The 27,549-nt window shown below is 47.4% G+C and overlaps 1 protein-coding gene across 1 annotated transcript; it reads right to left on the reverse strand.

The window, feature by feature from the left end:
* LOC139369900 (membrane metallo-endopeptidase-like 1) lies at positions 1-27,549 on the reverse strand. The gene is made up of 24 exons (XM_071109180.1): positions 27,494-27,549; positions 15,641-15,935; positions 15,085-15,129; positions 14,691-14,750; positions 14,366-14,527; positions 14,114-14,194; positions 13,863-13,958; positions 11,238-11,356; positions 11,050-11,115; positions 10,821-10,955; positions 10,448-10,537; positions 9,773-9,909; positions 9,310-9,403; positions 8,873-9,001; positions 8,628-8,726; positions 7,949-8,032; positions 7,710-7,813; positions 7,536-7,594; positions 5,602-5,721; positions 5,330-5,463; positions 5,114-5,179; positions 4,877-4,972; positions 1,373-1,449; positions 1-1,291 (listed from the first exon to the last, which is right to left on the reverse strand). Exons 2-24 carry the CDS (start codon positions 15,795-15,797, stop codon positions 1,192-1,194), a joined length of 2,310 nt encoding a protein of 769 aa, XP_070965281.1. The 5' UTR covers positions 15,798-15,935; positions 27,494-27,549; the 3' UTR covers positions 1-1,191.

Raw genomic sequence — 27,549 nt, forward strand, 5'->3', positions numbered from 1 at the left:
GCTAAAAATTTAAGCCACCTTTTTAGATTTTCTAAATGTTCATATAAGATTAAAGCTGCAAATGTTTAACAGTCTGTCTTCAGGTAAATTGCTTTATTTCAAAGAGTGACGTAGCCAAGCCAGCTCTAGTTCACTGCTGCTCTACATTTTCTCACAGAGCCTTTATTCATTTCGTAGAAACTTCCCACTGGGCACAGACATCAATTCAACGTCTATTCCACGTTGGTTCCACGTAATTTCATCGTGGGAAAAACGTAGATTCAACCGTGTTATTATTCACTTTACCTCTTGCTTCGTGGAAAAATGTCTTGAAAAACAAATGTTTCATATCAGACAGGATCGTACAAGGCAACACGGTGCCTGAAGATACTCGGCGCACATAGATTTAAGCCACTAAATATGTGGGCTTCAAAGCGCTGTGGATTTGCCACCCGAATGACTTGACAAAAAGCAGAAAGAGTTGTTTAGGAAATTCTTCAAAAAGTCAGTTAAAGCATTTAAAGCCAGCTCGGCTGAAACCTATTCTACAAAATCTTAGGAATTTCCTACATTTCCCCGACTATTCATGTATCAACTGACCACCCACAGTGGAGCTTCAGATTGATACACTCTTAGAGAAAAAGGTTCTGGATAGAACCGATAAGGGTTCTCTGCTTGCTTCATATATGGCATCCTTATTCTTATTCACTGAACTAAAATTTAGAACCCTATATGGATCAAATTTTGGTTCAGTGAAGAACAACCCCTAAAGGCTCTATATAGAACCTTTAGGGGTGCCATAAATTAAGCAATTATAGAAACCTTTTTTGGTTCTACCCAGAATCTTTTTTCCTGAGAGTGTATACAACAAAACCACAAGTAAAACTGTTCACCCACAGACAACATCGTCAAGCTGAGTAGCCATATAAGCACACACTCCTTGCAAGTGTTTTTCCTGTCTAATCGTAGTTTTAATCTGCTTCAAGTGGTGATACTAGGGTGTAGTTTGGTCAGTTATCCAGTCCATATATAAACTGTATTCTGCATTTACACACTGTTAAAACACTTGTGTAAATATCTATTATCTTCTGCCATGTAAATCTATCAGACATACTCTAAGGCAGGATGCCTCTGTGGTAGTTAAGCATGTTCTTTTGTTCAGTTGCCCGAGTCAAGAAATAATTAACAAGAGTAGAAGAAGGCAGAAACTGGCTACCACACCCGACATTTTATCTCAGGGTTCATGGGAGTACCCGGTTTGCACTGGAATGCGTCTGAGAATGCTCCAAAATTCTGTAGGGAGCCGAGCACCCTGTGAGAGAAGATAAAGAGTGTTAACAGATTAATGACAGAAAATAGGTTGGAATAGCCAAACGCTACAGTTGGTCGTTACCTGTATTCTAGGGGACTGTGGGAGTCCGTTTTGATGGACTGGCTGGCATATTCAGGCCGATAGGCACCACACCATACCTGGAGGAGGAAGATGTATCACTAATTCATGAATTCAATTTTGACACAATAACAGCAGATACAGTATTACTGTGCCCATAACACATTTATTTTCTCAACTACACCTGTTCGTATTTTACAAGTGAAGAAATTTTGGGACTGAATGTAAACCATAAAATGACGAGGAACATGACATGACAGAGAGAACACCTTAAGGGGTACCAAGTCTTTTTCCCAAGGCGCTGTTCGACAGCCCAACTGAATAATCCCAGCAGGGATTATGCTTGACTTTAGCTTTGACCTGGTTTTGGATGAAGACTGTCAAACACTAGTCTGGCTTTGTTCTGGCCTTGTTTTCCCTGGCACAGTACCGCAGTGGTCTTTATTTTGGCAAAATATTCTGGACCCCTAGGTAGGTAGCTTGATATAATGATCTGGAGTAGTTTTAAACCCCTTGGTCCAACTGTTTATTACTTGAAACCCAAGTATTTAGGAAAATATACAGTTTTGGGGCTTTTGCTGTCAGTGGTCTCTAGACCAGCGTTTCTCAATGGTCCGTGAACAGCAGTGGAGGAAGGGTGGTAATATACACTATATATACACACACAAAACTATGTGGACACCCCTTCAAATTAGGGGATTTGGCTATTTCAGACACACCTGTTGCTGACAGTTGTATAAAATCAAGCACACAGACATGAAATCTCCATAGGAAACCATTGGCAGTAGAATAGTCCAGCTTTTTTCCATCTATGTAACATTGCAAAAATCAGAAACTTTCTGTCCAAAAATGATGCAGAAAAATTAATCCATGCTTTTGTTACTTCTAGGTTTGACTACTGCAATGCTCTACTTTCCGGCTACCCGGATAAAGCACTAAATAAACTTCAGTTAGTGCTAAATACGGCTGCTAGAATCCTGACTAGAACCAAAAGATTTGATCATATTACTCCAGTGCTAGCCTCCCTACACTGGCTTCCTGTCAAGGCAAGGGCTGATTTCAAACCTACAAAGCATTACATGGGCTTGCTCCTACCTATCTCTCTGATTTGGTCCTGCCGTACATACCTACACGTACGCAACGGTCACAAGACGCAGGCCTCCTAATTGTCCCTAGGCAAACAGCTGGAGGCAGGGCTTTCTCCTATAGAGCTCAATTTTTATGGAATGGTCTGCCTACCCATGTGAGAGACGCAAACTCGGTCTCAACCTTTAAGTCTTTACTGAAGACTCATCTCTTCAGTGGGTCATATGACTGAGTGTAGTCTGGCCCAGGAGTGTGAAGGTGAACGGAAAGGCTCTGGAGCAACGAACCGCCCTTGCTGTCTCTGCCTGGCCGGTTCCCCTCTTTCCACTGGGATTCTCTGCCTCTAACCCTATTTCAAGGGCTGAGTCACTGGATTACTGGTGCTCTTTCATGCTGTCCTTAGGAGGGGTGTGTCACTTGAGTGGGTTGAATCACTGATGTGATCTTCCTGTCTGGGTTGACGCCCCGTGGCGGAGATCTTTGTGGGCTATACTCGGCCTCGTCTCAGGATGGTAAGTTGGTGGTTGAAGATATCCCTCTAGTGGTGTGGGGGCTGTGCTTTGGCAAAGTGGGTGGGGTTATATCCTTCCTGTTCGGCCCTATCCGGGGGTATCATCGGATGAGGCCACAGTGTCTCCTGACCCCTCCTGTCTCAGCCTCCAGTATTTATGCTGCAGTAGTTTGTGTCGGGGGGCTAGGGTCAGTTTGTTATATCTGGAGTACTTCTCCTGTCTTATCCGGTGTCCTGTGTGAATTTAAGTATGCTCTCTCTAATTCTCTCTTTCTCTCTTTCTTTCTCTTTCTCGGAGGACCTGAGCCCTAGGACAATGCCCTGGCATGATGACTCCTTGCTGTCCCCAGTCCACCTGGCCGTGCTGCTGCTCCAGTTTCAACTGTTCTGCCTGTGATTATTATTATTTGACCATGCTGGTCATTTATGAACATTTGAACATCTTGGCCATGTTCTGTTATAATCTCCACCCGGCACAGCCAGAAGAGGACTGGCCACCCCTCATAGCCTGGTTCCTCTCTAGGTTGATCCTAGGTTTTGGCCTTTGTAGGGAGTTTTCCTAGCCACTGTGCTTCTACACCTGCATTGCTTGCTGTTTGGGGTTTTAGGCTGGGTTTCTGTACAGCACTTTGAGATATCAGCTGATGTACGAAGAGCTATATAAATAAATTTGATTTGATTTGACTTGAATGGCCTTACTGAAGAGCTCAGTGACTTTGAACGTGGCACCGTCAAATGTCTGCTCTGCTAGAGCTGCCCCGGTCAACTGTAAGTGCTGTTATTGTGAAGTGGAAACATCTAGGAGCAACAACGGCTCAGTCGCAAAGTGATAGGCCACACAAGATCACAGAACAGGACCGATGAAAATCTTCTGTCCTCGGTTGCAACACTCACCGAGTTCCAAACTGCCTCTTGAAATAACGTCAGCACAAGATCTGTTCGTCGGGAGCTTCATGAAATGGGTTTCCATGGCTGAGCAGCCGCACACAAGCCTAAGATCACTATGCCAATGTCAGCGTTGGCTGGAGTGGTGTAAAGCTCACTGCCATTGGACTCTGGAGCAGTAGAAATATGGTCTCTCGAGTGTTGAATCACGCTTCATCATCTGGCAGTCCGACGGACAAATCTGGGTTTGGCGGATGCCAGGAGAACGTTACCTGCCCCAATGCATAATGCTAAATGTAAAGTTTGGTGGAGGAGGAATAATGATCTGGGGCTGTTTTTCATGGTTTGGGCTAGGCCCTTTAGTTCCAGTGAAGGGAAATCTTAACGCTACAGCATACAATTACATTCTAGACGATTCTGTGCATCCAACTTTGTGGATCGCTGACTGCGAGTCAGGCCTAATCGCCCAACATCAGTGCCCGACCTCCCTAATGCTCTTGTGGCTGAAAGTCCCGCAGCAATGTTCCAACATCTAGTGGAAAGCCTTCCCAGAAGAGTGGAGGCTGTTATTGCAGCAAATGGGGGATCAACTCCATATTAATGCCCATGAGTTTTGAATGAGATGTTCGACGAGCAGTTGTCCACGACGAGCAGTTGTCCACGACGAGCAGTTGTCCGACTTACATGTCGTGTAGGTTTTAGGTCCCTGATGCAATAAAGGTTGAGAAACAGTGGTCTACTCCAGACAACTCAATTTATTAAAGGGATGCTTTGGGATTTTGTCAATGAGGCCCTTTATCTACTTCCCCAGAGCCAGAGGAACAAGTGGTTACAATTTCTATGCTAGTAGATACCCATAGACCTCCAGTCATTGTGCTAACACTAGTAAGCATTGGCTCCCAAAATACCTCTAACTTCCTTCTTACTGGACACAGATACATAAAAATGGTATCCACAAGGGAAAGTAGATAAAGGGACTCATTGCCAAAATCCCGAAGTATCACTTTAAAGTGGTGTTTACTCACTTGTGCAAAGTTAAGAAAGAAAAGTTGTTTGTGGTCCATGTCCAGACCAGGTAAACGATGCTCTTCACCTTCTCTCTCCATCCACTTCATGTAGGCCTGACCACAAACACACAAAAACATTCAAATGTCAAATATAATTAGATACTATTTAATCAGAAATCCATTTGTGTTAGAGAGTGGTTCATTGTGTTTTCATTGTGTTGTGGGGGTTGAATGGGTTTTGTGAGGGTGTCACACCTTATAGGCTTGCCGAACTCCTCCGTTGTCAGCGATGTTCTCTCCCAAAGTGCTAATTCCACTGACCTGGGGTCACGCAGAGACAGTCATTAACACACTCACAAAAAATCATTCATCGTCAATAACCTTTTCTAGTGAAGCTAAAATGAAGTATTAGTCAGTACACATAAATAAATGTTTGATTTTCCTATCCTTCTGCTACAATGGGGAACTCACATTTTGTCCGCCTGCGAGTTTCCAGTTGAAGTTGCCATATTGTTGCACCATGCATTGTGATTGGTCCTTGAAGTGCTCAGCAGAATAATTACTCCACCAGTTAAGCATGTTACCATCCTTATCAAAATTACGGCCTGTTTTTAAAGATAAAACGTGGAATCAATTGTGATGCAGTCTCATTTAAATGTTCCTATTAATTAATACTCTATACTAATCATGACTGTGCAACACATTGGACACAAACATGGACAGTGATATGAGGACTGCCTCACCATTGTCATCAAACCCATGGGTGATCTCATGTCCAATGACCATTCCTATTCCTCCAAAGTTCAGGGCCTGGAGCTGCTGCTTACTGAAGAAAGGAGGCTGCAGGATACCTGCAGGGAATACTAGGATAAAAAGCAGAGAGAAATGGACAGAGAACAGATCAGGCCAAATGAACAAAGAGAGTCTATCATTTTGCAACCTTAGGAGCAAGCCAATTAAACAGAATTTCAGCTTCATATCTGACTAATCATCACTGCACATTACCAGTCCATGTGTTTGCGGCATTGTCTGAGTGGAATTCATTGTGGCTTGCGCCCCAACCCCATCGCTTTTAGCCACAAAGCCTGTGTGCACTGGAGCCTGAAACTAGATCCATTCTATCAACAGCGGAAAGCATTACCGCCAGTCATTATTCTCAATGAGGTTAAAGTGGCAGTGAGACAGAACACCGGTGCACACGGCAGAGAGGTGCTCACATACAGAGAGGGCTCACATACAGAGAGGGCTCACATACAGAGAGGGCTCACATACAGAGAGGGCTCACATACAGAGAGGTGCTCACATACAGAGAGGTGCTCACATACAGAGAGCTGCTCACATACAGAGAGCTGCTCACATACAGAGAGGTGCTCACATACAGAGAGGTGCTCACATACAGAGAGGTGCTCACATACAGAGAGGGCTCACATACAGAGAGGGCTCACATACAGAGAGGGCTCACATACAGAGAGGGCTCACATACAGAGAGGGCTCACATACAGAGAGGGCTCACATTCAGAGAGGGCTCACATACAGAGAAGGCTCACATACAGAGAGGGCTCACTATCAGAGAGGGCTCACTATCAGAGAGGGCTCACATACAGAGAGGGCTCACATACAGAGAGGGCTCATACCTACAGAGAGGGCTCACATACAGAGGGCTCATACCTACAGAGAGGGCTCATACCTACAAAGAGGGCTCATACCTACAAAAGAGGGCTCATACCTACAGAGAAGGCTCATACCTACAGAGAAGGCTCACATACCTACAGAAAAGACTCATACATATGGGCTCATAAGACTGTTAAATAGCTAACATAATAGCTTTGAGACTATTTTTGCACTGTGTCTATGCACGCTCACAGGACTCTACACACTCACTCAAACTGACATTCCAATGCACACATATAAACTCTATACACACGCACTCACATACAGTCACCATTTACACTGCTGCTTCTCTAAACCTCATATCCTGATGCCTAGTCACCTTACACCTTACACCTTACATATACATGTCTATGGGATTGGAACTGACTTCTTACTTTTTTTCTTCATATTTTAAATGTTTCATTTATTGTGTGTTTTTGACTCCCTTATGTTATTTTTAGTTGTATATTGATATTGAATACTGTATTATTGGGTTTGAAGCTTTCAAGAAAGGCATTTCACTGTACTTCTGCATGTGACATTAAAAGGTGAAACTTCACACAGCATAGCACTCACATCAGAGCCAAACCATAATAGTCACCAGGTGGTCTGTCTGTCAGCTCTCAGTAAGACTACAAATAGACCCAAAGGAATGGTTTGAAGAGTGTTGTAATATTTCACTATGGTTCAGGGGAAGAAATGTCCAATGTAATGTTTCATGTTCTGTATGTAACGTAATATTATTACAACCAAATGCAAACGAGTCCCTATTCAAAATACATCCCTTTTATTTGCTCCAGTTAGCTGCAAGCTGCATGCATTCACATCATTTCTTAAATCAGGAGTTGACTGTTTTTCAATCATTCAAGAACTTGTAAGAAATAAATCCTTTGCTAGTATAGAAACAAATACTGTAGTCACAATTATTGTTAGTAAGGGATATCCTTAAGTCAGGATTGGCCGGCGATAGATAACTTTAGATGGATGACGAAAGATGCAGCCAGTGTGTTGGCTGTTGTCATCTTACCTATCTGGTTTCTGTTTGGTGAGTAGAAAGCATTGACCACAGCAGCACCAATGATCCACCTAGAAAAAAACACTAGAATATAGATCTCACCATTTAAGAGGGAATGTGGAATGTGTACATGTGTTTATGTTTACGTGTGTCTACAGTATGTGAGGCTAAATGGATGTATCTTACATGTCTGGGTTGACCGGCTCTCTCAGCTTCTTCAAACTCTTGTGTGCTTCAGCCTGCAGGTTCTCAAGGATGTTCTCAAAGTAGTTCTCCTCGCTAAAGTTCAACTGCAGACAGAGACCAGTTCATCAGAAAAAATCTAGTCGACAATTTGTACATCCATTTCACTCTGAAAAGGAGGATTTATCATAATCCTTTGAGGCCCAAAGGGGCTAATGTGTGGGAAGGTCTCACAGACATACATGGGCATACTCCTGGTCAAGCTTCAGATTGCTCTCTTCCAGAATGTGGTCAGGATAGCCAATATGCTCCTTAATGGCCATGGCCTGTAACATAGAGCAATAGAACAGTCAGCTGGTAAGTTATTTATTTTACATATTCAAAACACTGATGATGTACAGGTAACTGCCAAAATAATGGAAACACTAGAGTAAATGAGGGATACAAAGTATATTGAAAGCAGGTGCTTCCACACAGGTGTGGTTTCAGAGTTAATTAAGCAATTAACATCATGCTTAGAGTCATGTATAAAAATGCTGTGCAGGCCATTATTTTGGCTACCATGGCCATGCCCCTATAGGATGATAATGTCCCAATCCGCAAGGCACAAGTGGACACAATGGTTTGATGAGCATGAAAACAATGTAAACCATATGACATGGCTGTCTCAGTCACCAGATCTCGACCCAATTGAACAGTTATGGGAGATTCTGGAGCGGCGCCTGAGAGTGTTTTCCACCACTATCAAATTATGGAATTTCTCATGGAAGAATGGTGTCGCATCCCTCCAATAGAGTTCCAGACCCTTGTAGAATCGATGCCAAGGTGCTTTGAAGCTGGTGGTGGCCCAACACCTTATTAAGACATGTTATGAATTTGTTTCTATTATTTTGCAGCTAGCTGTACATTGTATGTTTGTACCTTCTCTCTTGCTTTTTCCTTAGACTGGTCATCCATCCAGCTCAACTCCTCTAGCGTTTCCACGTACGCTTCCTGGATCTTACTGATGAGGTCACTAACCTGCCCACACAAAGAGATAATATATTAATTTACAGGGAAAACAAACACACACAAAGTGCAGACTAAACTGCTGTAGTGACAGTGATTATAGAAGCCGGAGCAGATTTTCCTGTTTTGTCTGCATCCTGTCTACAGGAGTGACTCACCATGCGTTTACTCTCGCCAGCAAAGGTCTCTCGCACATACAGAGCCCCCACTGCGTTCTCCATGCTGCCCTGGACGTAACGCACACAGCCTCTCCACCGCGCCTCCTCTACTGTCGTCCCATACAGGGCCTGACCACACAGACAGACCGTCAAAGTTGCCACACGTTTATACATGAATGAGCTTTTCAATGTGTCTGTTTCTAAGGGCTCATTAAATCTGTATCGTTGAAGTGTTACAGATTGCGCAATATACATTTTAAGGTAATTTCCAATTGAGCCGACATATGCATGCAGCGTTTACCGTGAACGCATTCTTCGCTATCGCGGGAACATTGCCTTTGAATTTCAATCACAATGTAATGCTGAATTTATTTCCACGATATGGTTTGAATGGAGCCCTCAGGGTGCTCCTAGATGTGCTCATATCTCTGTCTCACCTTTCTATAGTGTGCCCTGGCATCTTTGAAGCGCCGACTAAGGCTGCTGACTCTCTCCATGACAACCTGCCAGGTGAGGTAGTTCTGCATGGTTCTGGAGGAGGAGACATTTCACCCAATAATGTCCCTCAATCACTCAACCAATGGATATACTGTACGTGACACAAAGCGCTAGATGATGCAACCACAAATCTAAAAAGGTTTCCAAAAGGGTTCTTCGGCTGTCCCCATAAGATAACCATTTTTGGTTCCAGGTAGAACCCTTTTGGTTTCTTTTTAGAACCCTCTGGGAAAAGGGTTTTACATGGAACCCAACAGAGAAGCCGAATAACCATTTTGTTTTAGGTTCTAGATAACACCTTTTTGTTCTAAGAGTGTACCGTTCTGCATGACTCACATGATAAATCACAGTAGATAAAATATAGATAGAGGCAAATTTTAACTACACATCATCAGCTCTGACCTGACAGTGTGTTTGGAGAGCACTTTGTTCATCTTATCCAGGTAAGGGGAGCTATAGACCACCACCTCCTCTTCCAGCTGTACCTTCACAGCCACGCTGGACAACACACCACGCACAAACCTTGTCCAGTTAAAACCCTGGGAGAAATAGCATTTTTGTTAGTAATATTAGTCTGAGGCTTGCTCTGCAATCTACAAGTGCATTTTGTAGCGATCTTAACCTAACAACTAGCGACCTCGTCAAGAAGCTCTGACCTCTTGGCGTAATGGCTAAGGTGTTGGGTTGACAGTCGCTGGACCCGAGGCAACCCCCAAATGTACTACATTGGTGTCAGAAGTAGGATGGTGCCTGTGAGGCCATCGGAATGGCGTGTACATGTGAGGGACTTGGTATAGAGAAGCGTGGGAACACACTCTCCCGACAGAAGGGGGTAATGTAACTGACTCAAACGTAAACTAACAAGATCATCAAGGGGTTTGGACCTCTTAACGTAACGGTTAAGGTGTTGGCTTGACAGTCGCTGGACCAGGGTTCGAGTCCCAGTCGTGGCTACCCCCCGAATTCGCTACAATATATATATATAGTATAAAACATGGTCTACTTTATATAGACAATGCCATTAGATTTAGGTCGCAAGTCGTATCCACTGGAGATCACTAGAGTTGAAGCACTTACGTTGAGATTGAAGGACTCCTGCAGCTCAGTCAGGGTCATCTTTTTGTAGAGAATCGTGACATCCTGCCGCTCCTCTGCAGGGGATGTGGCCTTTGACATGACAAGACAGAAAGCATAGGCCTACAGTCATGTCTGATGCATTGAAATGTAAGGTGACAAACACTGTAATTAGCCATAATGTTGATCGATTCAAGTTTTTAACATGGAGATGACATGTAGTACAGTTTAGTTGATTTCATCCGACTCTATTAGATGTTTTTTGTTGAAGACTAATTCATTTAATAAGAGGGGATAAATCCACCTCATTTGTGTTCTTGTCTCTTTTTAACTTTTGTCACAGTTCCGGTTCCTGTTGTGACAGGCCGGCACTCACATTTGCAATATCTGTTTCCAGCTCCAGCACTTGCACCATCTCCTCGACCACACGATCATCTTCCTGGGTCAAGTTCCTGTCTTCCCGGGCAATCCTCACCATGGAAACCATGAACTGCAGGTAGGCCTCTCGAACCTAAAGAGCCACATGACACATACATGCAACCTTGTCTTTTCCAGTGCAATGACATTAACAGTACATTAATACACAATACTGTTTATGAAAGTACCCTTTTGTAGTTTCCATCATTGAAGTAATACTCTCTGGATGGCATTCCTAGTCCTGGCTGGTCAATCTGTAAAATAAAAACAGACTTGTTAGTTTTCTTACCACCCAATCAGAATGGGAGAAGATTTAATTAAAAAAAACACAAGCACTGAACTATTGGAACATTGCGTATTCAAACACTGTCCTTACGTAGATGATGTGGCGCCGGGAGTCGCGGTCATCAGTCCACACATACATATCCAGCAGGACCTTCTTGTGGTAACGAGAGATGAGGGTGGCTAGAGTGTCCTCCAGGCTCCAGGCCTCCTCTGGGATAAAACAATTAAACAATTAAACATAAATACAGTACCAGTCAAAAGTTTGAATACAGCTACTCATTCAAGGGAGTTTCAATTTCTACATTATAGAATAACAGTGAATACATCAAAACTATGAAATAACACCTATGGAATCATGTAGTAACCAAAATAGTGTTAAACAAATCCAAATACACTACCGGTCAAAGGTTTTAGAACACCTACTCATTCAAGGGTTTTTCTTGATTTTTTACTATTTTCTACATTGTAGAATAATAGTGAATACATCAAAACTATGAAATAACACAAATGGAAGCATTTAGTAACCAAAAAAGTGTTAAACAAATCAAAATATATTTTATATTTGAGATTCTTCAAAGTAGCCTCCCTTTGCCTTGATGACAGCTTTGCACACTCTGTGTATTCTCTCAACCAGCTTCACCTGGAATGCTTTTCCAACAGTCTTGAAGGAGTTCCCTCATATGCTGAGCCCTTGTTGGCAGCTTTTCCTTCACTCTGCAGTCCAACTCATCCCAAACCATCTCAATTGGGTTGAGGTCAGATGATTGTGGCAGTCAGGATTGTGGCAGTCACTCCATCACTCTCCTTCTTGGTCAAATAGCCCTTACACTGCCTGGAGATGTGTGGATCATTGTCCTGTTGAAAAACAAATTATAGTGGGACTAAGTGAAAACCAGATGGGATGGCGTGTCGCTGCAGACTGATGTGCTAGCCATGCTGGGTAAGTTTACCTTGAATTCCACCACAGACAGTGTCACCAGAAAAGCACCATCACACCTCCTCCTCCATGCTTCACGGTGGGAACCGCACATGCAGAGATCATCCATTCACCTACTCCGCATCTCACAAAGACAGGGCAGTTGGAACCAAAAATCTCACATTTGGACTCATCAGACCAAAGGACAGATTTCCACCGGTCTAATGTCCATTGCTCGTGTTTCTTGGCCCAAGCAAGTCTCTTGTTATTATTGGTGTCCTTTTAGTAGTAGTTTCTTTGCCACTACTAAAGTAGTAATTCGACCATGAAGGCCTGATTTATGCAGTCTCCTCTGAACAGTTGATGTTGAGCTGTGTCTGTTAGTTGAACTCTGTGAAGCATTTATTTGGCTGCAATCTGAGGTGCAGTTAACTCGAATGAACGTATCCTCTGCAGCCAAGGTAACTCTGGGTCTTCCATTCTTGTGGCGGTCCTCATGAGAGCCAGTTTCATCATAGCACTTGATGGATTTTGAGACTGCACTTGAAGAAACTTTCAAAGTTCTTGAAATGTTCCGCATTGACTGACCTTCATGTCTTAAAGTAATGATGGACTGTTGTTTCTCTTTGCTTATTTGAGCTGCTCTTGCCATAATATGGACTTGGTCCATATTAGGGCTATGTTCTGTATACCACCCCTACCTTATTGCAACACAACTGATTGGCTGAAATGCATTAAGAAGGAAAGACATTCCACAAATGAACTTTTAACAAGGCACACCTGTTAATTGAAATGCATTCCAGGTGATTACCTCATGAAGCTGGTTGAGAGAATTCCAAGAGTGTGCAAAGCTGTCATCAAGGCAAAAGGGTGGCTACTTTGAAGAATCTCAAATATAAAATATATTTTGATTTGTTTAACACTTTTTTGGTTACTACATGATTCCATATGTGTTATTTCATAGTTTTGATGTCTTCAATATTATTCTACAATGTAAAAAAAAACAATAAAAATAAAGAAAAACCCTTAAATGAGTAGGTGTGTCCAAACTTTTGACTGGTTGTGTACATTAAATCTAACATTCAACATCTGGTTGGCAGAGATTAGACTGACTACCTCTCACACAGCCAAGTTTAGATGGCCACTGCCACACAATTTACAGTGCAGTCATAAGTCTGTGCAGATGCACCAGATGCACTTCCACGTTGTAAATTCTGTTTGAGAACCTACATTTAATTACACTGGCGGCAGTCTGGTTTAGGGCAGAGAAAAGCGGTCTATTTTAAGAATCAGTCACAGTCCTGATTGGGAAGCTGCCCACTCAACACATCCACCCCCCCGTCACTACACCTGACTGCCCTTCAGTAGAGCCAGGGGGGCCCGCCTGGATGACCATGTCACATGTCACTCAAAATCATATCACTCATCATTTCAGTTGGTGGACGTGGGACCAGAAGTCCCCACAACAATAGTAAACTAACAAATATTGGACCAACTGGGGACTTTTTGTTAGTCGCCACAAAGGCAAATGCTATTTCTAGGGCGTTTAGGGTTAAGGTTAGAACTAGTGTTAGGGTTAGAATTACGTTTAGGAGCTAGGGTTAGGAGCTAGGGTTAGGTTTAGGGTTAGGGTTAAGGTTAGGTTTTGGGGTTACGGTTAGGGTTAGGTTTTGGGTGAAGGTAATGGTTAGAATTAGGGTTAGGTTTAGGGTTAGAGGTCAGAGAAAATAGGATTTTGAATGGGACTGAATTGTGTTTCCCCACATGGTAAGTTATACAACACTGTGTGTGTATCAGTACCAGTAGTGCTGTTCCAGTCCTCTGAGGCAGCCGGCCAGTCTCCTATGCTGTCAATGAGAAGCATGAGTGGCTGGGAGTCGCGCTGCTCTATCAGAGCTACAGAAGACAACACGACACTTTAGCATCACACTGTCAGTCAATCTTACATACAGTACTGTTAATGAATGTTACAGAGTATGCAGCTGATTCCGAGACCAAACGTCTGTGTAATAATGTTAGTTTGGAGTTTGGTTGAGAGGAGCCCTACTCACTCTCATTCATGCAGGAGCTGTAGAGAGTTTTGGCCTTCTTGAAGGCGTCACGGTCCTGATCACTCTCAGTCTCAAAAACTCCTGTGAGGAGACAACCAACAGAAACAAAAATGTACCTCATTCTGTCTAGTGATGTGATCTAACACAGAAAATAGATTTGATCCTGTAAAAAACACCGTATCTGAGCATAGGTCTCTTTTCCCACACAATGGCTGACCCTGAGGTTCCCATGGAAACATGTCGCTGTCTGACCTTTGAGCACAATCTCCAGCCTGTCTCTGAGGATGTCGAAGACACTGTGACGGGAGCTGGTCTCTGGGATGACATGACGCTCCAGCCAGCCCCCACAAGCATATTGGTAGAAGTTCTGACACGGCTCCACCGTCGCATCCATGTTCTGCAAGAGACGAGCGGCTGTGGAGGGTAAAGTCAGCGGAGGACGGATAGGGGAGAATGTGAATAACATAGAAGGAAAGGGAATAATTATGATGCAGTTATCTGTTATGTTGATATAAATTGAGTGATGAGTTTTGTTTTTGGAGGACGGACAACCCCATATGCAGACGGAACTGCTCACCTGATGTGACGCACTCAGGAGTTGTGCAAACATTGCTGGGGCCAGAATGATACTTCTGCCCTGAAAACATCCAAAAAATAAATACTATTGTCATTCCTGGCAGAGAGTAGGAATTTATTAGCAGCAGCATCAAGGGATTTTAGATTTCTCTGGCAAATCCTTGCTTGATACTGTCTGTCTGTCTGTCTGTCTGTCTGTCTGTCTGTCTGTCTGTCTGTCTGGTCTCTGAAATGGCTGTGTCAGCAATGACTCTGTTCTCCTCGCTTTTGTCCGACACTGCTGATGAGGCAGCAGAGGGAATTAAAAGGGGATCATTCTCTGTCCAGTTTACATCGTACCGTATCCTATAACATATAAACACATACAGTATTTCAACTCAAGTGTCAAGACTCACCCTCAGTGACTGAGCTCCTTGACACACCAGGTCTATTGGACCGCTCTGCATTGGAGATGAAAAGACACTAAAAACACTTGTTCAGAGCAGGTACTGTACCTAGTACACACATGAGGCTGGTGACACCTTAATTGGGGAGGACGGGCTCTTGGTAATGGCTGGAGCGGAATAGGTGGAATATTATCAAATACAGTGTCATTCCATTTGCTCTGTTCCAGCCATTATTATGAGCCGTCCTCCCCTCAGCAGCCTCCACTGCTAGTACAGTAGGCTAGAACTCGTTGAATAATTGTATTCTGAAAATTGGTTGCCTATTTATGCCTCAATAGATTTCACAAAACACTCTGGAATAGTTGTCAAAAGATGCTGGTAACGTTTTCTGTTACTCTCCTATTTTAATAACCTACTGCTTGAATGTGCTTTCAAACAATACAAATTATAACATAAACACCTGAAACATCACACATGGTATGGTATTTCTTCAGTCATTTCCAGTGAGGTGAGTGTAATTAGTGGAGGTCAAACTCTATTTTTATTGTAACTGGGTTGAGCCTACCTCTCAGAGCCGATGTGTAGAGGACTATCAGTCCAGCTAGGGCACAGCTGACCAGCAACAACAGCACAGACAGCCCAATCTCTGCAACAGTCCAACGACGCTTCCCTGGTTTGGTAGATTTTTCCATGATGTCCATTTGGCTTTCGGATTTGCCCATTCTCAGCTCTCCGGGCTCTCTGGAAAAGTAGTGTGGAGAGTGACAGGAACGGGGTACAGCCAGAGAGCGTGCGGTGCGTCCCTGTGTGTGAGTGGGCTGTGTAAACTGATGCAGTGCAACGCCAGTCGCTCAAGTGACCTAGAGCGAGTGAGAAAAACATAGTTGAACCTTTGACTTATCTCTTCTCCATATGAAAGTGTCTCCTTTCTATGCTAAAAGTCTGATCAATCACACACTTCCACGGTTCCATTACTGCGCAACATTGCAATGAAATTATTTTGCGTGTCAAATACATGGTGTTCCCTTGACTGCTGCTGTGATGTGGTATTGAACCAGCCTTAGCTGACACTGCATGACAAATTGTGATTTCGGGTGGGGTACTTCGCTATTTTCTGAAAATTACGAGGTTGGGACATAGCGTAAGACTTGTTAAATTAGACTTGAGACATTTTTAGCCTTGCAAGTGGTCCTTTTAGGCCTATGTTAGATATAAAGTCGGTTTCTTACAGCATTTTTAATGGAATTATGAATTTGTGCATTTAGATTTAAAAAAATTATAGACCTAACTGAATAGGTGTAATGTGGCCCTTTATAATTCTACAGTTGGCTGTACACTTCTCTACAACATGCTTCCAGAGCAATATTTCCTCATCATCGCAATGTTTCATTTGAACACAATATTGCAAATGAGCATTTCTGGGGAACAAACCCTCAATTACTAATACCTATCGGCATCACTTTGCATATATTCACTTATGTTCACCTGTTCCTCCTATACCAGCCTCCTCCTATACCAGCCTCCTCCTATACCAGACTCCTCCTATACCAGCCTCCTCCCATACCAGACTCCTCCTATACCAGCCTCCTCCTATACCAGCCTCCTCCTATACCAGCCTCCTCCTATACGAGACTCCTCCTATACCAGCCTCCTCCCATACCAGCCTCCTCATATACCAGACTCCTCCCATACCAGACTCCTCCTATACCAGCCTCCTCCTATACCAGCCTCCTCCTATACCAGACTCCTCCTATACCAGCCTCCTCCCATACCAGACTCCTCCTATACCAGCCTCCTCCTATACCAGCCTCCTCCTATACCAGCCTCCTCCTATACCAGACTCCTCCTATACCAGCCTCCTCCCATACCAGCCTCCTCCCATACCAGCCTCCTCCTATACCAGACTCCTCCAATACCAGCCTCCTCCCATACAAGCCTCCTCCTATACCAGACTCCTCCAATACCAGCCTCCTCCTATACCAGCCTCCCCCTATACCAGACTCCTCCAATACCAGCCTCCTCCCATACCAGCCTCCTCCCATACCAGACTCCTCCCATACCAGCCTCCTCCAATACCAGCCTCCTCCCATACCAGCCTCCTCCAATACCAGCCTCCTCCTATACCAGCCTCCTCCTATACCAGACTCCTCCTATACCAGCCTCCTCCCATACCAGCCTCCTCCCATACCAGCCTCCTCCTATACCAGACTCCTCCAATACCAGCCTCCTCCCATACAAGCCTCCTCCTATACCAGACTCCTCCAATACCAGCCTCCTCCTATACCAGCCTCCCCCTATACCAGACTCCTCCAATACCAGCCTCCTCCCATACCAGCCTCCTCCCATACCAGACTCCTCCCATACCAGCCTCCTCCAATACCAGCCTCCTCCTATACCAGCCTCCTCCAATACAAGCCTCCTCCCATACCAGCCTCCTCCTATACCAGACTCCTCCAATACCAGCCTCCTCCTATACCAGCCTCCTCCAATACCAGCATCCTCCCATACCAGACTCCTCCAATAACAGCCTCCTCCAATACCAGCCTCCTCCTATACCAGACTCCTCCAATATCAGCCTCCTCCAATACCAGCCTCCTCCAATACCAGCCTCCTCCAATACCAGACTCCTCCAATACCAGACTCCTCTTATACCAGACTCCTCCCATACCAGCCTCCTCCCATACCAGAGTCCTCCAATAACAGCATCCTCCAATACCAGCCTCCTCCAATACCAGCCTCCTCCTATACCAGCCTCCTCCTATACCAGACTCATCCTATACCAGACTCCTCCTATACCAGACTCCTCCTATACCAGACTCCTCCAATACCAGACTCCTCCTATACCAGACTCCTCCTATACCAGCTTCCTCCTATACCAGCCTCCTCCTATACCAGCCTCCCCCTATACCAGACTCCTCCAATACCAGCCTCCTCCCATACCAGCCTCCTCCCATACCAGACTCCTCCCATACCAGACTCCTCCAATACCAGCCTCCTCCTATACCAGCCTCCTCCAATACCAGCCTCCTCCCATACCAGCCTCCTCCTATACCAGACTCCTCCAATACCAGCCTCCTCCTATACCAGCCTCCTCCAATACCAGCCTCCTCCCATACCAGACTCCTCCAATAACAGCCTCCTCCAATACCAACCTCCTCCTATACCAGACTCCTCCAATACCAGCCTCCTCCAATACCAGCCTCCCCCTATACCAGACTCCTCCAATACCAGCCTCCTCCCATACCAGCCTCCTCCTATACCAGACTCCTCCATTACCAGCCTCCTCCTATACCAGCCTCCTCCTATACCAGACTCCTCCATTACCAGCCTCCTCCTATACCAGCCTCATCCTATACCAGCCTCCTCCAATACCAGCCTCCTTCCATACCAGACTCCTCCAATAACAGCCTCCTCCAATACCAGCCTCCTCCTATACCAGCCTCCTCCTATAACAGCCTCCTCCTATACCAGACTCCTCCAATACCAGCCTCCTCCCATACCAGCCTCCTCCTATACCAGACTCCTCCAATACCAGCCTCCTCCTATACCAGCCTCCTCCAATACCAGCCTCCTCCCATACCAGACTCCTCCAATAACAGCCTCCTCCAATACCAGCCTCCTCCAATACCAGACTCCTCCAATACCAGCCTCCTCCAATACCAGCCTCCTCCAATACCAGACTCCTCCCATACCAGCCTCCTCCCATACCAGAGTCCTCCAATAACAGCATCCTCCAATACCAGCCTCCTCCAATACCAGCCTCCTCCTATACCAGCCTCCTCCTATTCCAGCCTCCTTCAATACCAGCCTCCTCCTATACCAGCCTCCTCCAATACCAGCCTCCTCCTATACCAGCCTCCTCCAATACCAGCCTCCTCCCATACCAGCCTCCTCCCACACCAGCCTCCTCCAATACCAGCCTCCTCCAATACCAGCCTCTTCCAATACCAGCCTGCTCCTATACCAGTCTCCTCCAATACCAGCCTCCACCCATACCAGCCTCCTCCAATACCAGCCTCCTCCTATACCAGCTTCCTCCAATACCAGCCTCCTCCAATACCAGCTTCCTCCAATACCAGCCTCCTCCAATACCAGCCTCCTCCAATACCAGACTCCTCCAATACCAGACTCCTCCTATACCAGACTCCTCCTATACCAGACTCCTCCCATACCAGCCTCCTCCAATAACAGCATCCTCCAATACCAACCTCCTCCAATACCAGCCTCCTCCTATACCAGCCTCCTCCTATACCAGACTCATCCTATACCAGACTCCTCCTATACCAGACTCCTCCTATACCAGACTCCTCCAATACCAGACTCCTCCTATACCAGACTCCTACTATACCAGCTTCCTCCTATACCAGCCTCCTCCTATACCAGACTCCTCCAATACTAGCCTCCTCCCATACCAGCCTCCTCCTATACCAGACTCCTCCAATACCAGCCTCCTCCCATACAAGCCTCCTCCTATACCAGCCTCCTTCAATACCAGCCTCCTCCTATACCAGACTCCTCCAATACCAGCCTCCTCCTATACCAGACTCCTCCTATACCAGCCTCCTCCTATACCAGCCTCCCCCTATACCAGACTCCTCCAATACCAGCCTCCTCCCATACCAGCCTCCTCCTATACCAGACTCCTCCATTACCAGCCTCCTCCAATACCAGCCTCCTCCTATACCAGACTCCTCCAATACCAGCCTCCTCCAATACCAGCCTCCTCCAATACCAGCCTCATCCAATACCAGACTCCTCCAATACCAGACTCCTCCTATACCAGCCTCCTCCCATACCAGACTCCTCCCATACCAGACTCCTCCAATACCAGCCTCCTCCTATACCAGCCTCCTCCTATACCAGCCTCCTCTAATACCAGCCTCCTCCTATACCAGCCTCCTCCTATACCAGCCTCCTCCAATACCAGCCTCCTCCCATAACAGCCTCCTCCAATAACAGCCTCCTCCAATACCAGCCTCCTCCTATACCAGCCTCCTCCTATACCAGCCTCCTCCAATACCAGCCTCCTCCCATACCAGCCTCCTCCCATACCAGCCTCCTTCTATACCAGACTCCTCCAATACCAGCCTCCTCCTATACCAGCCTCCTCCAATACCAGCCTCCTCCCATACCAGACTCCTCCAATAACAGCCTCCTCCAATACCAGCCTCCTCCTATACCAGACTCCTCCAATACCAGCCTCCTCCAATACCAGCCTCCTCCAATACCAGCCTCATCCAATACCAGACTCCTCCAATACCAGACTCCTCCTATACCAGACTCCTCCCATACCAGCCTCCTCCCATACCAGAGTCCTCCAATAACAGCATCCTCCAATACCAGCCTCCTCCAATACCAGCCTCCTCCTATACCAGCCTCCTCCTATTCCAGCCTCCTTCAATACCAGCCTCCTCCTATAACAGCCTCCTCCAATACCAGCCTCCTCCTATACCAGCCTCCACCAATACCAGCCTCCTCCAATACCAGCCTCCTCCCATACCAGCCTCCTCCAATACCAGCCTCCTCCAATACCAGCCTCCTCCAATACCAGCCTGCTCCTATACCAGCCTGCTCCTATACCAGTCTCCTCCAATACCAGCCTCCACCCATACCAGCCTCCTCCAATACCAGCCTCCTCCTATACCAGCTTCTTCCAATACCAGCCTCCTCCAATACCAGCTTCCTCCTATACCAGCCTCCTCCAATACCAGCCTCCTCTTATAACAGCCTCCTCCAATACCAGCCTCCTCCAATACCAGCCTCCTCCCATACCATCTTCTTCCCATACCAGCCTCCTCCAATACCAGCCTCCTCCCATACCAGCTTCTTCCCATACCAGCCTCCTCCAATACCAGCCTCCTCCTATACCAGCCTCCTCCCATATCAGTTTCTTCCCATACCAGCCTCCACCCATACCAGCCTCCTCCCATACCAGCCTCCACCCATACCAGAATCCTCCCATACCAGCATCCTCCAATGCCAGCCTCCTCCAATACCAGCCTCCTCCCATACCAGCCTCCTCCAATACCAGCCTCCTCCCATACTGCCTCCTCCCACACCGGCCTCCTCCCACACCAGCCTCCTCCAATACCAGTCTCCTCCCATACCATTCTCCTCCCATACACGCCTCCTCCAATACCAGTCTCCTCCTATACCAGACTCCTCCTATACCAGACTCCTCCTATACCAGACTCCTCCAATACCAGACTCCTCCTATACCAGACTCCTACTATACCAGCTTCCTCCTATACCAGCCTCCTCCTATACCAGACTCCTCCAATACTAGCCTCCTCCCATACCAGCCTCCTCCTATACCAGACTCCTCCAATACCAGCCTCCTCCCATACAAGCCTCCTCCTATACCAGCCTCCTTCAATACCAGCCTCCTCCTATACCAGACTCCTCCAATACCAGCCTCCTCCTATACCAGACTCCTCCTATACCAGCCTCCTCCTATACCAGCCTCCCCCTATACCAGACTCCTCCAATACCAGCCTCCTCCCATACCAGCCTCCTCCTATACCAGACTCCTCCATTACCAGCCTCCTCCAATACCAGCCTCCTCCTATACCAGACTCCTCCAATACCAGCCTCCTCCAATACCAGCCTCCTCCAATACCAGCCTCATCCAATACCAGACTCCTCCAATACCAGACTCCTCCTATACCAGCCTCCTCCCATACCAGACTCCTCCCATACCAGACTCCTCCAATACCAGCCTCCTCCTATACCAGCCTCCTCCTATACCAGCCTCCTCTAATACCAGCCTCCTCCTATACCAGCCTCCTCCTATACCAGCCTCCTCCAATACCAGCCTCCTCCCATACCAGCCTCCTCCAATAACAGCCTCCTCCAATACCAGCCTCCTCCTATACCAGCCTCCTCCTATACCAGCCTCCTCCTATACCATTCTCCTCCAATACCAGCCTCCTCCCATACCAGCCTCCTTCTATACCAGACTCCTCCAATACCAGCCTCCTCCTATACCAGCCTCCTCCAATACCAGCCTCCTCCCATACCAGACTCCTCCAATAACAGCTTCCTCCAATACCAGCCTCCTCCTATACCAGACTCTTCCAATACCAGACTCCTCCTATACCAGACTCCTCCCATACCAGCCTCCTCCCATACCAGAGTCCTCCAATAACAGCATCCTCCAATACCAGCCTCCTCCAATACCAGCCTCCTCCTATACCAGCTTCTTCCAATACCAGCCTCCTCCAATACCAGCTTCCTCCTATACCAGCCTCCTCCAATACCAGCCTCCTCTTATAACAGCCTCCTCCAATACCAGCCTCCTCCAATACCAGCCTCCTCCCATACCATCTTCTTCCCATACCAGCCTCCTCCAATACCAGCCTCCTCCCATACCAGCTTCTTCCCATACCAGCCTCCTCCAATACCAGCCTCCTCCTATACCAGCCTCCTCCCATATCAGTTTCTTCCCATACCAGCCTCCACCCATACCAGCCTCCTCCCATACCAGCCTCCACCCATACCAGAATCCTCCCATACCAGCATCCTCCAATGCCAGCCTCCTCCAATACCAGCCTCCTCCCATACCAGCCTCCTCCAATACCAGCCTCCTCCCATACTGCCTCCTCCCACACCGGCCTCCTCCCACACCAGCCTCCTCCAATACCAGTCTCCTCCCATACCATTCTCCTCCCATACACGCCTCCTCCAATACCAGTCTCCTCCTATACCAGACTCCTCCTATACCAGACTCCTCCTATACCAGACTCCTCCAATACCAGACTCCTCCTATACCAGACTCCTACTATACCAGCTTCCTCCTATACCAGCCTCCTCCTATACCAGACTCCTCCAATACTAGCCTCCTCCCATACCAGCCTCCTCCTATACCAGACTCCTCCAATACCAGCCTCCTCCCATACAAGCCTCCTCCTATACCAGCCTCCTTCAATACCAGCCTCCTCCTATACCAGACTCCTCCAATACCAGCCTCCTCCTATACCAGACTCCTCCTATACCAGCCTCCTCCTATACCAGCCTCCCCCTATACCAGACTCCTCCAATACCAGCCTCCTCCCATACCAGCCTCCTCCTATACCAGACTCCTCCATTACCAGCCTCCTCCAATACCAGCCTCCTCCTATACCAGACTCCTCCAATACCAGCCTCCTCCAATACCAGCCTCCTCCAATACCAGCCTCATCCAATACCAGACTCCTCCAATACCAGACTCCTCCTATACCAGCCTCCTCCCATACCAGACTCCTCCCATACCAGACTCCTCCAATACCAGCCTCCTCCTATACCAGCCTCCTCCTATACCAGCCTCCTCTAATACCAGCCTCCTCCTATACCAGCCTCCTCCTATACCAGCCTCCTCCAATACCAGCCTCCTCCCATACCAGCCTCCTCCAATAACAGCCTCCTCCAATACCAGCCTCCTCCTATACCAGCCTCCTCCTATACCAGCCTCCTCCTATACCATTCTCCTCCAATACCAGCCTCCTCCCATACCAGCCTCCTTCTATACCAGACTCCTCCAATACCAGCCTCCTCCTATACCAGCCTCCTCCAATACCAGCCTCCTCCCATACCAGACTCCTCCAATAACAGCTTCCTCCAATACCAGCCTCCTCCTATACCAGACTCTTCCAATACCAGACTCCTCCTATACCAGACTCCTCCCATACCAGCCTCCTCCCATACCAGAGTCCTCCAATAACAGCATCCTCCAATACCAGCCTCCTCCAATACCAGCCTCCTCCTATACCAGCCTCCTCCTATTCCAGCCTCCTTCAATACCAGCCTCCTCCTATACCAGCCTCCTCCAATACCAGCCTCCTCCTATACCAGCCTCCACCAATACCAGCCTCCTCCCATACCAGCCTCCTCCCATACCAGCCTCCTCCAATACCAGCCTCCTCCAATACCAGCCTCCTCCAATACCAGCCTGCTCCTATACCAGCCTGCTCCTATACCAGTCTCCTCCAATACCAGCCTCCACCCATACCAGCCTCCTCCAATACCAGCCTCCTCCTATACCAGCTTCTTCCAATACCAGCCTCCTCCAATACCAGCTTCCTCCTATACCAGCCTCCTCCAATACCAGCCTCCTCTTATAACAGCCTCCTCCAATACCAGCCTCCTCCAATACCAGCCTCCTCCCATACCATCTTCTTCCCATACCAGCCTCCTCCAATACCAGCCTCCTCCCATACCAGCTTCTTCCCATACCAGCCTCCTCCAATACCAGCCTCCTCCTATACCAGCCTCCTCCCATATCAGTTTCTTCCCATACCAGCCTCCACCCATACCAGCCTCCTCCCATACCAGCCTCCACCCATACCAGAATCCTCCCATACCAGCATCCTCCAATGCCAGCCTCCTCCAATACCAGCCTCCTCCCATACCAGCCTCCTCCAATACCAGCCTCCTCCCATACTGCCTCCTCCCACACCGGCCTCCTCCCACACCAGCCTCCTCCAATACCAGTCTCCTCCCATACCATTCTCCTCCCATACACGCCTCCTCCAATACCAGTCTCCTCCAATACCAGCCTCCTCCTATACAAGCCTCCTCCAATACCAGCCTCCTCCAATACCAGCTTCCTCCAATACCAGCCTCCTCCAATACCAGCCTCCTCTTATAACAGCCTCCTCCAATACCAGCCTCCTCCTATACCAGCCTTCTCCAATACCAGCCTCCTCCTATACCAGCCTCCTCCTATACCAGCCTGCTCCTATACCAGTCTCCTCCAATACCAGCCTCCACCCATACCAGCCTCCTCCAATACCAGCCTCCTCCTATACCAGCTTCCTCCAATACCAGCCTCCTCCAATACCAGCTTCCTCCAATACCATCCTCCTCCAATACCAGCCTCCTCTTATAACAGCCTCCTCCAATACCAGCCTCCTCCAATACCAGCCTCCTCCCATACCATCTTCTTCCCATACCAGCCTCCTCCAATACCAGCCTCCTCCCATACCAGCTTCTTCCCATACCAGCCTCCTCCAATACCAGCCTCCTCCTATACCAGCCTCCTCCCATATCAGTTTTCTCCCATACCAGCCTCCACCCATACCAGCCTCCTCCCATACCAGCCTCCACCCATACCAGAATCCTCCCATACCAGCATCCTCCAATGCCAGCCTCCTCCAATACCAGCCTCCTCCCATACCAGCCTCCTCCAATACTAGCCTCCTCCCATACCGCCTCCTCCCACACCGGCCTCCTCCCACACCAGCCTCCTCCAATATCAGTCTCCTCCCATACCATTCTCCTCCCATACACGCCTCCTCCAATACCAGTCTCCTCCAATACAAGCTTCCTCCAATACCAGCCTGTTGCACACTTTCTCTAGATGACTTCTATTAGGAGTGACAGGAGGCAGGGCTGTAAATAAGAGGTTCATGTCTCTGTGCCCCAGTAACTCCTCTTGATGAATACTCATGGGCACATGTCTGGCACTGCTGTGATGGATGACTGGGGGGAAAGAGGAGGGGGAGGATGGAGGGGGAGGATGAAGAGGAGGGAAGATGGAGGGGAGGGAGGAGGGGAGGATGGAGGGGGGAAGATGGAGGATGGATGGGGGAGGATGGAGGGGAGGGAGGGAAGATGGAGGGGTAGAGGACGGGAGGATGGAGGGACAGGATGGAGGTGGGGGAGGATGGAGGGGAGGGAGGATGGAGGGGGAGGGAGGATGGAGGGGTAGAGGAGGGGAGGATGGAGGGAGAGGATGGAGGGGAGGGAGGATGGAGGGGTAGAGGAGGGGAGGATGGAGGGGAGGATGAAGAGGAGGGAGGATGGAGGGGAGGGAGGAGGGGGAGGATGGGGGGGAGGATGAAGAGGAGGGAGGATGGAGGGGAGGAAGGAGGGGAGGATGGAGGGGGGGAAGATGGAGGATGGATGGGGGAGGATGGAGGGGAGGGAGGGAAGATGGAGGGGTAGAGGACGGGAGGATGGAGGGACAGAATGGAGGCGGGGGAGGATGGAGGGGAGGGAGGATGGAGGGGGAGGGAGGGAGGATGGAGGGGAGGATGGAGGGAGTGGATGGAGGGGAGGGAGGATGGAGGGGTAGAGGAGGGGAGGATGGAGGGAGAGGATGGAGGGGAGGATGGATGCAGGGGAGGGAGGATGGAGGGGGAGGATGTAGGAGATGGAGGATGGAGGGGTAGAGGAGAGGAGGATGGAGGGGGAGGATGGAGGGGTGGAGGGCTAGAGGAGGGGAGGATGGAGGGGAGGATGGAGGGCTAGAGGAGGGGAGGATGGAGGGGAGGATGGAGGGCTAGATGAGGGGAGGATGGAGGGGGAGGATGGCATACTGTTGTATGTTGGAGGAGCTGCAGGTCTTCACTGCCCATCTCTAATAGATTGGCAGAAGCTGTCTGTCTCTATTTCAGAGCTGCGTGTCTCTGTTGCATTGGTCTGAAGCCGAAAAAGAAAGGAAATTCACAGGAGCACCACAATGCCTACTCCACCCATGCTCTACCAAGGTTTCGGTAATAATAACAATAATAATAAGTAATTGATGTTTTTTATATATTTAGATATTGCATATTTGATATCTAATAGTGATTTGATTGTATTGTCATCAAGGACCTTTTTCTAAATCAGTTTTCTCACTAATGGTGGTGCTCATGTATGCATTCAATTCCGTTGATATAGGTATTACCCTCATACGTCTTGAAGAATAGATTAGATTTAGTCATCTAGAAAAGAGTCCTTCTATTTAGGCCATGAGCCATGAGACTTGAGCACCATGCGCAGCGTTTCACTTAGTGAATGAGAGCAATGATGCAGTGTTATGGTGTGGATCTGTATGTGTCAAAAGGAAACCTTCGGGTGGAAAATGTAATGGATTCAAATGTTCCTTTTTCTAAAGATATTTTCTCATTAGTTTGGATGACATGTTCGGTGATTGGTACCGTAGCTACTTCTCTAAACTCTCCACTCTGTGCCAGTGTGTCAGGTCAACAGTGTGAACAGTGTATGAACAGTCTAATATGCTCACATCTACACATATTGCTTTGTTTATAACTGTATAATTACATAGAAAATATAACATTGTAATATTTCAACTATTTTGAATTGTTGTCTAGTAGTTTGCTAAAATGACATTTCAGGTGGCGTTGGAGGTATTTGTTGGATGCACAAACATAGAATTCATGGTTGAAATAATCCATATGGTAGTCGACACGCACGATACAGTTTTCATTCAAAATAGAACAGAAAAGTGTTTTCTGACTGGGAGCAAAATGAGACATATATTTTGTCATCTAAATTAAATGACCAGCAAAGATCTTACAAATGAGACTCCAGTTTAAATCCTATGAAAAGCTGAAGCTATAGCAGCTATGAAGGTATACCTGTGTATGAACCTGTCCTGGTACAAGGTGTTCAGAGTTGTGTAGCGAGGGAGTGCCTGTGAGGCAGTGCTCCTTACCTGTATCTGGTCAGTAGAACTCCCTGAGACGTCCCTTACAGCAGGCTGTATTTCCC

The sequence above is a fragment of the Oncorhynchus clarkii genome, chromosome 17 (genome assembly GCF_045791955.1).
Source record: "Oncorhynchus clarkii lewisi isolate Uvic-CL-2024 chromosome 17, UVic_Ocla_1.0, whole genome shotgun sequence".
Classification (NCBI taxonomy): Eukaryota; Metazoa; Chordata; class Actinopteri; order Salmoniformes; family Salmonidae; genus Oncorhynchus; species Oncorhynchus clarkii.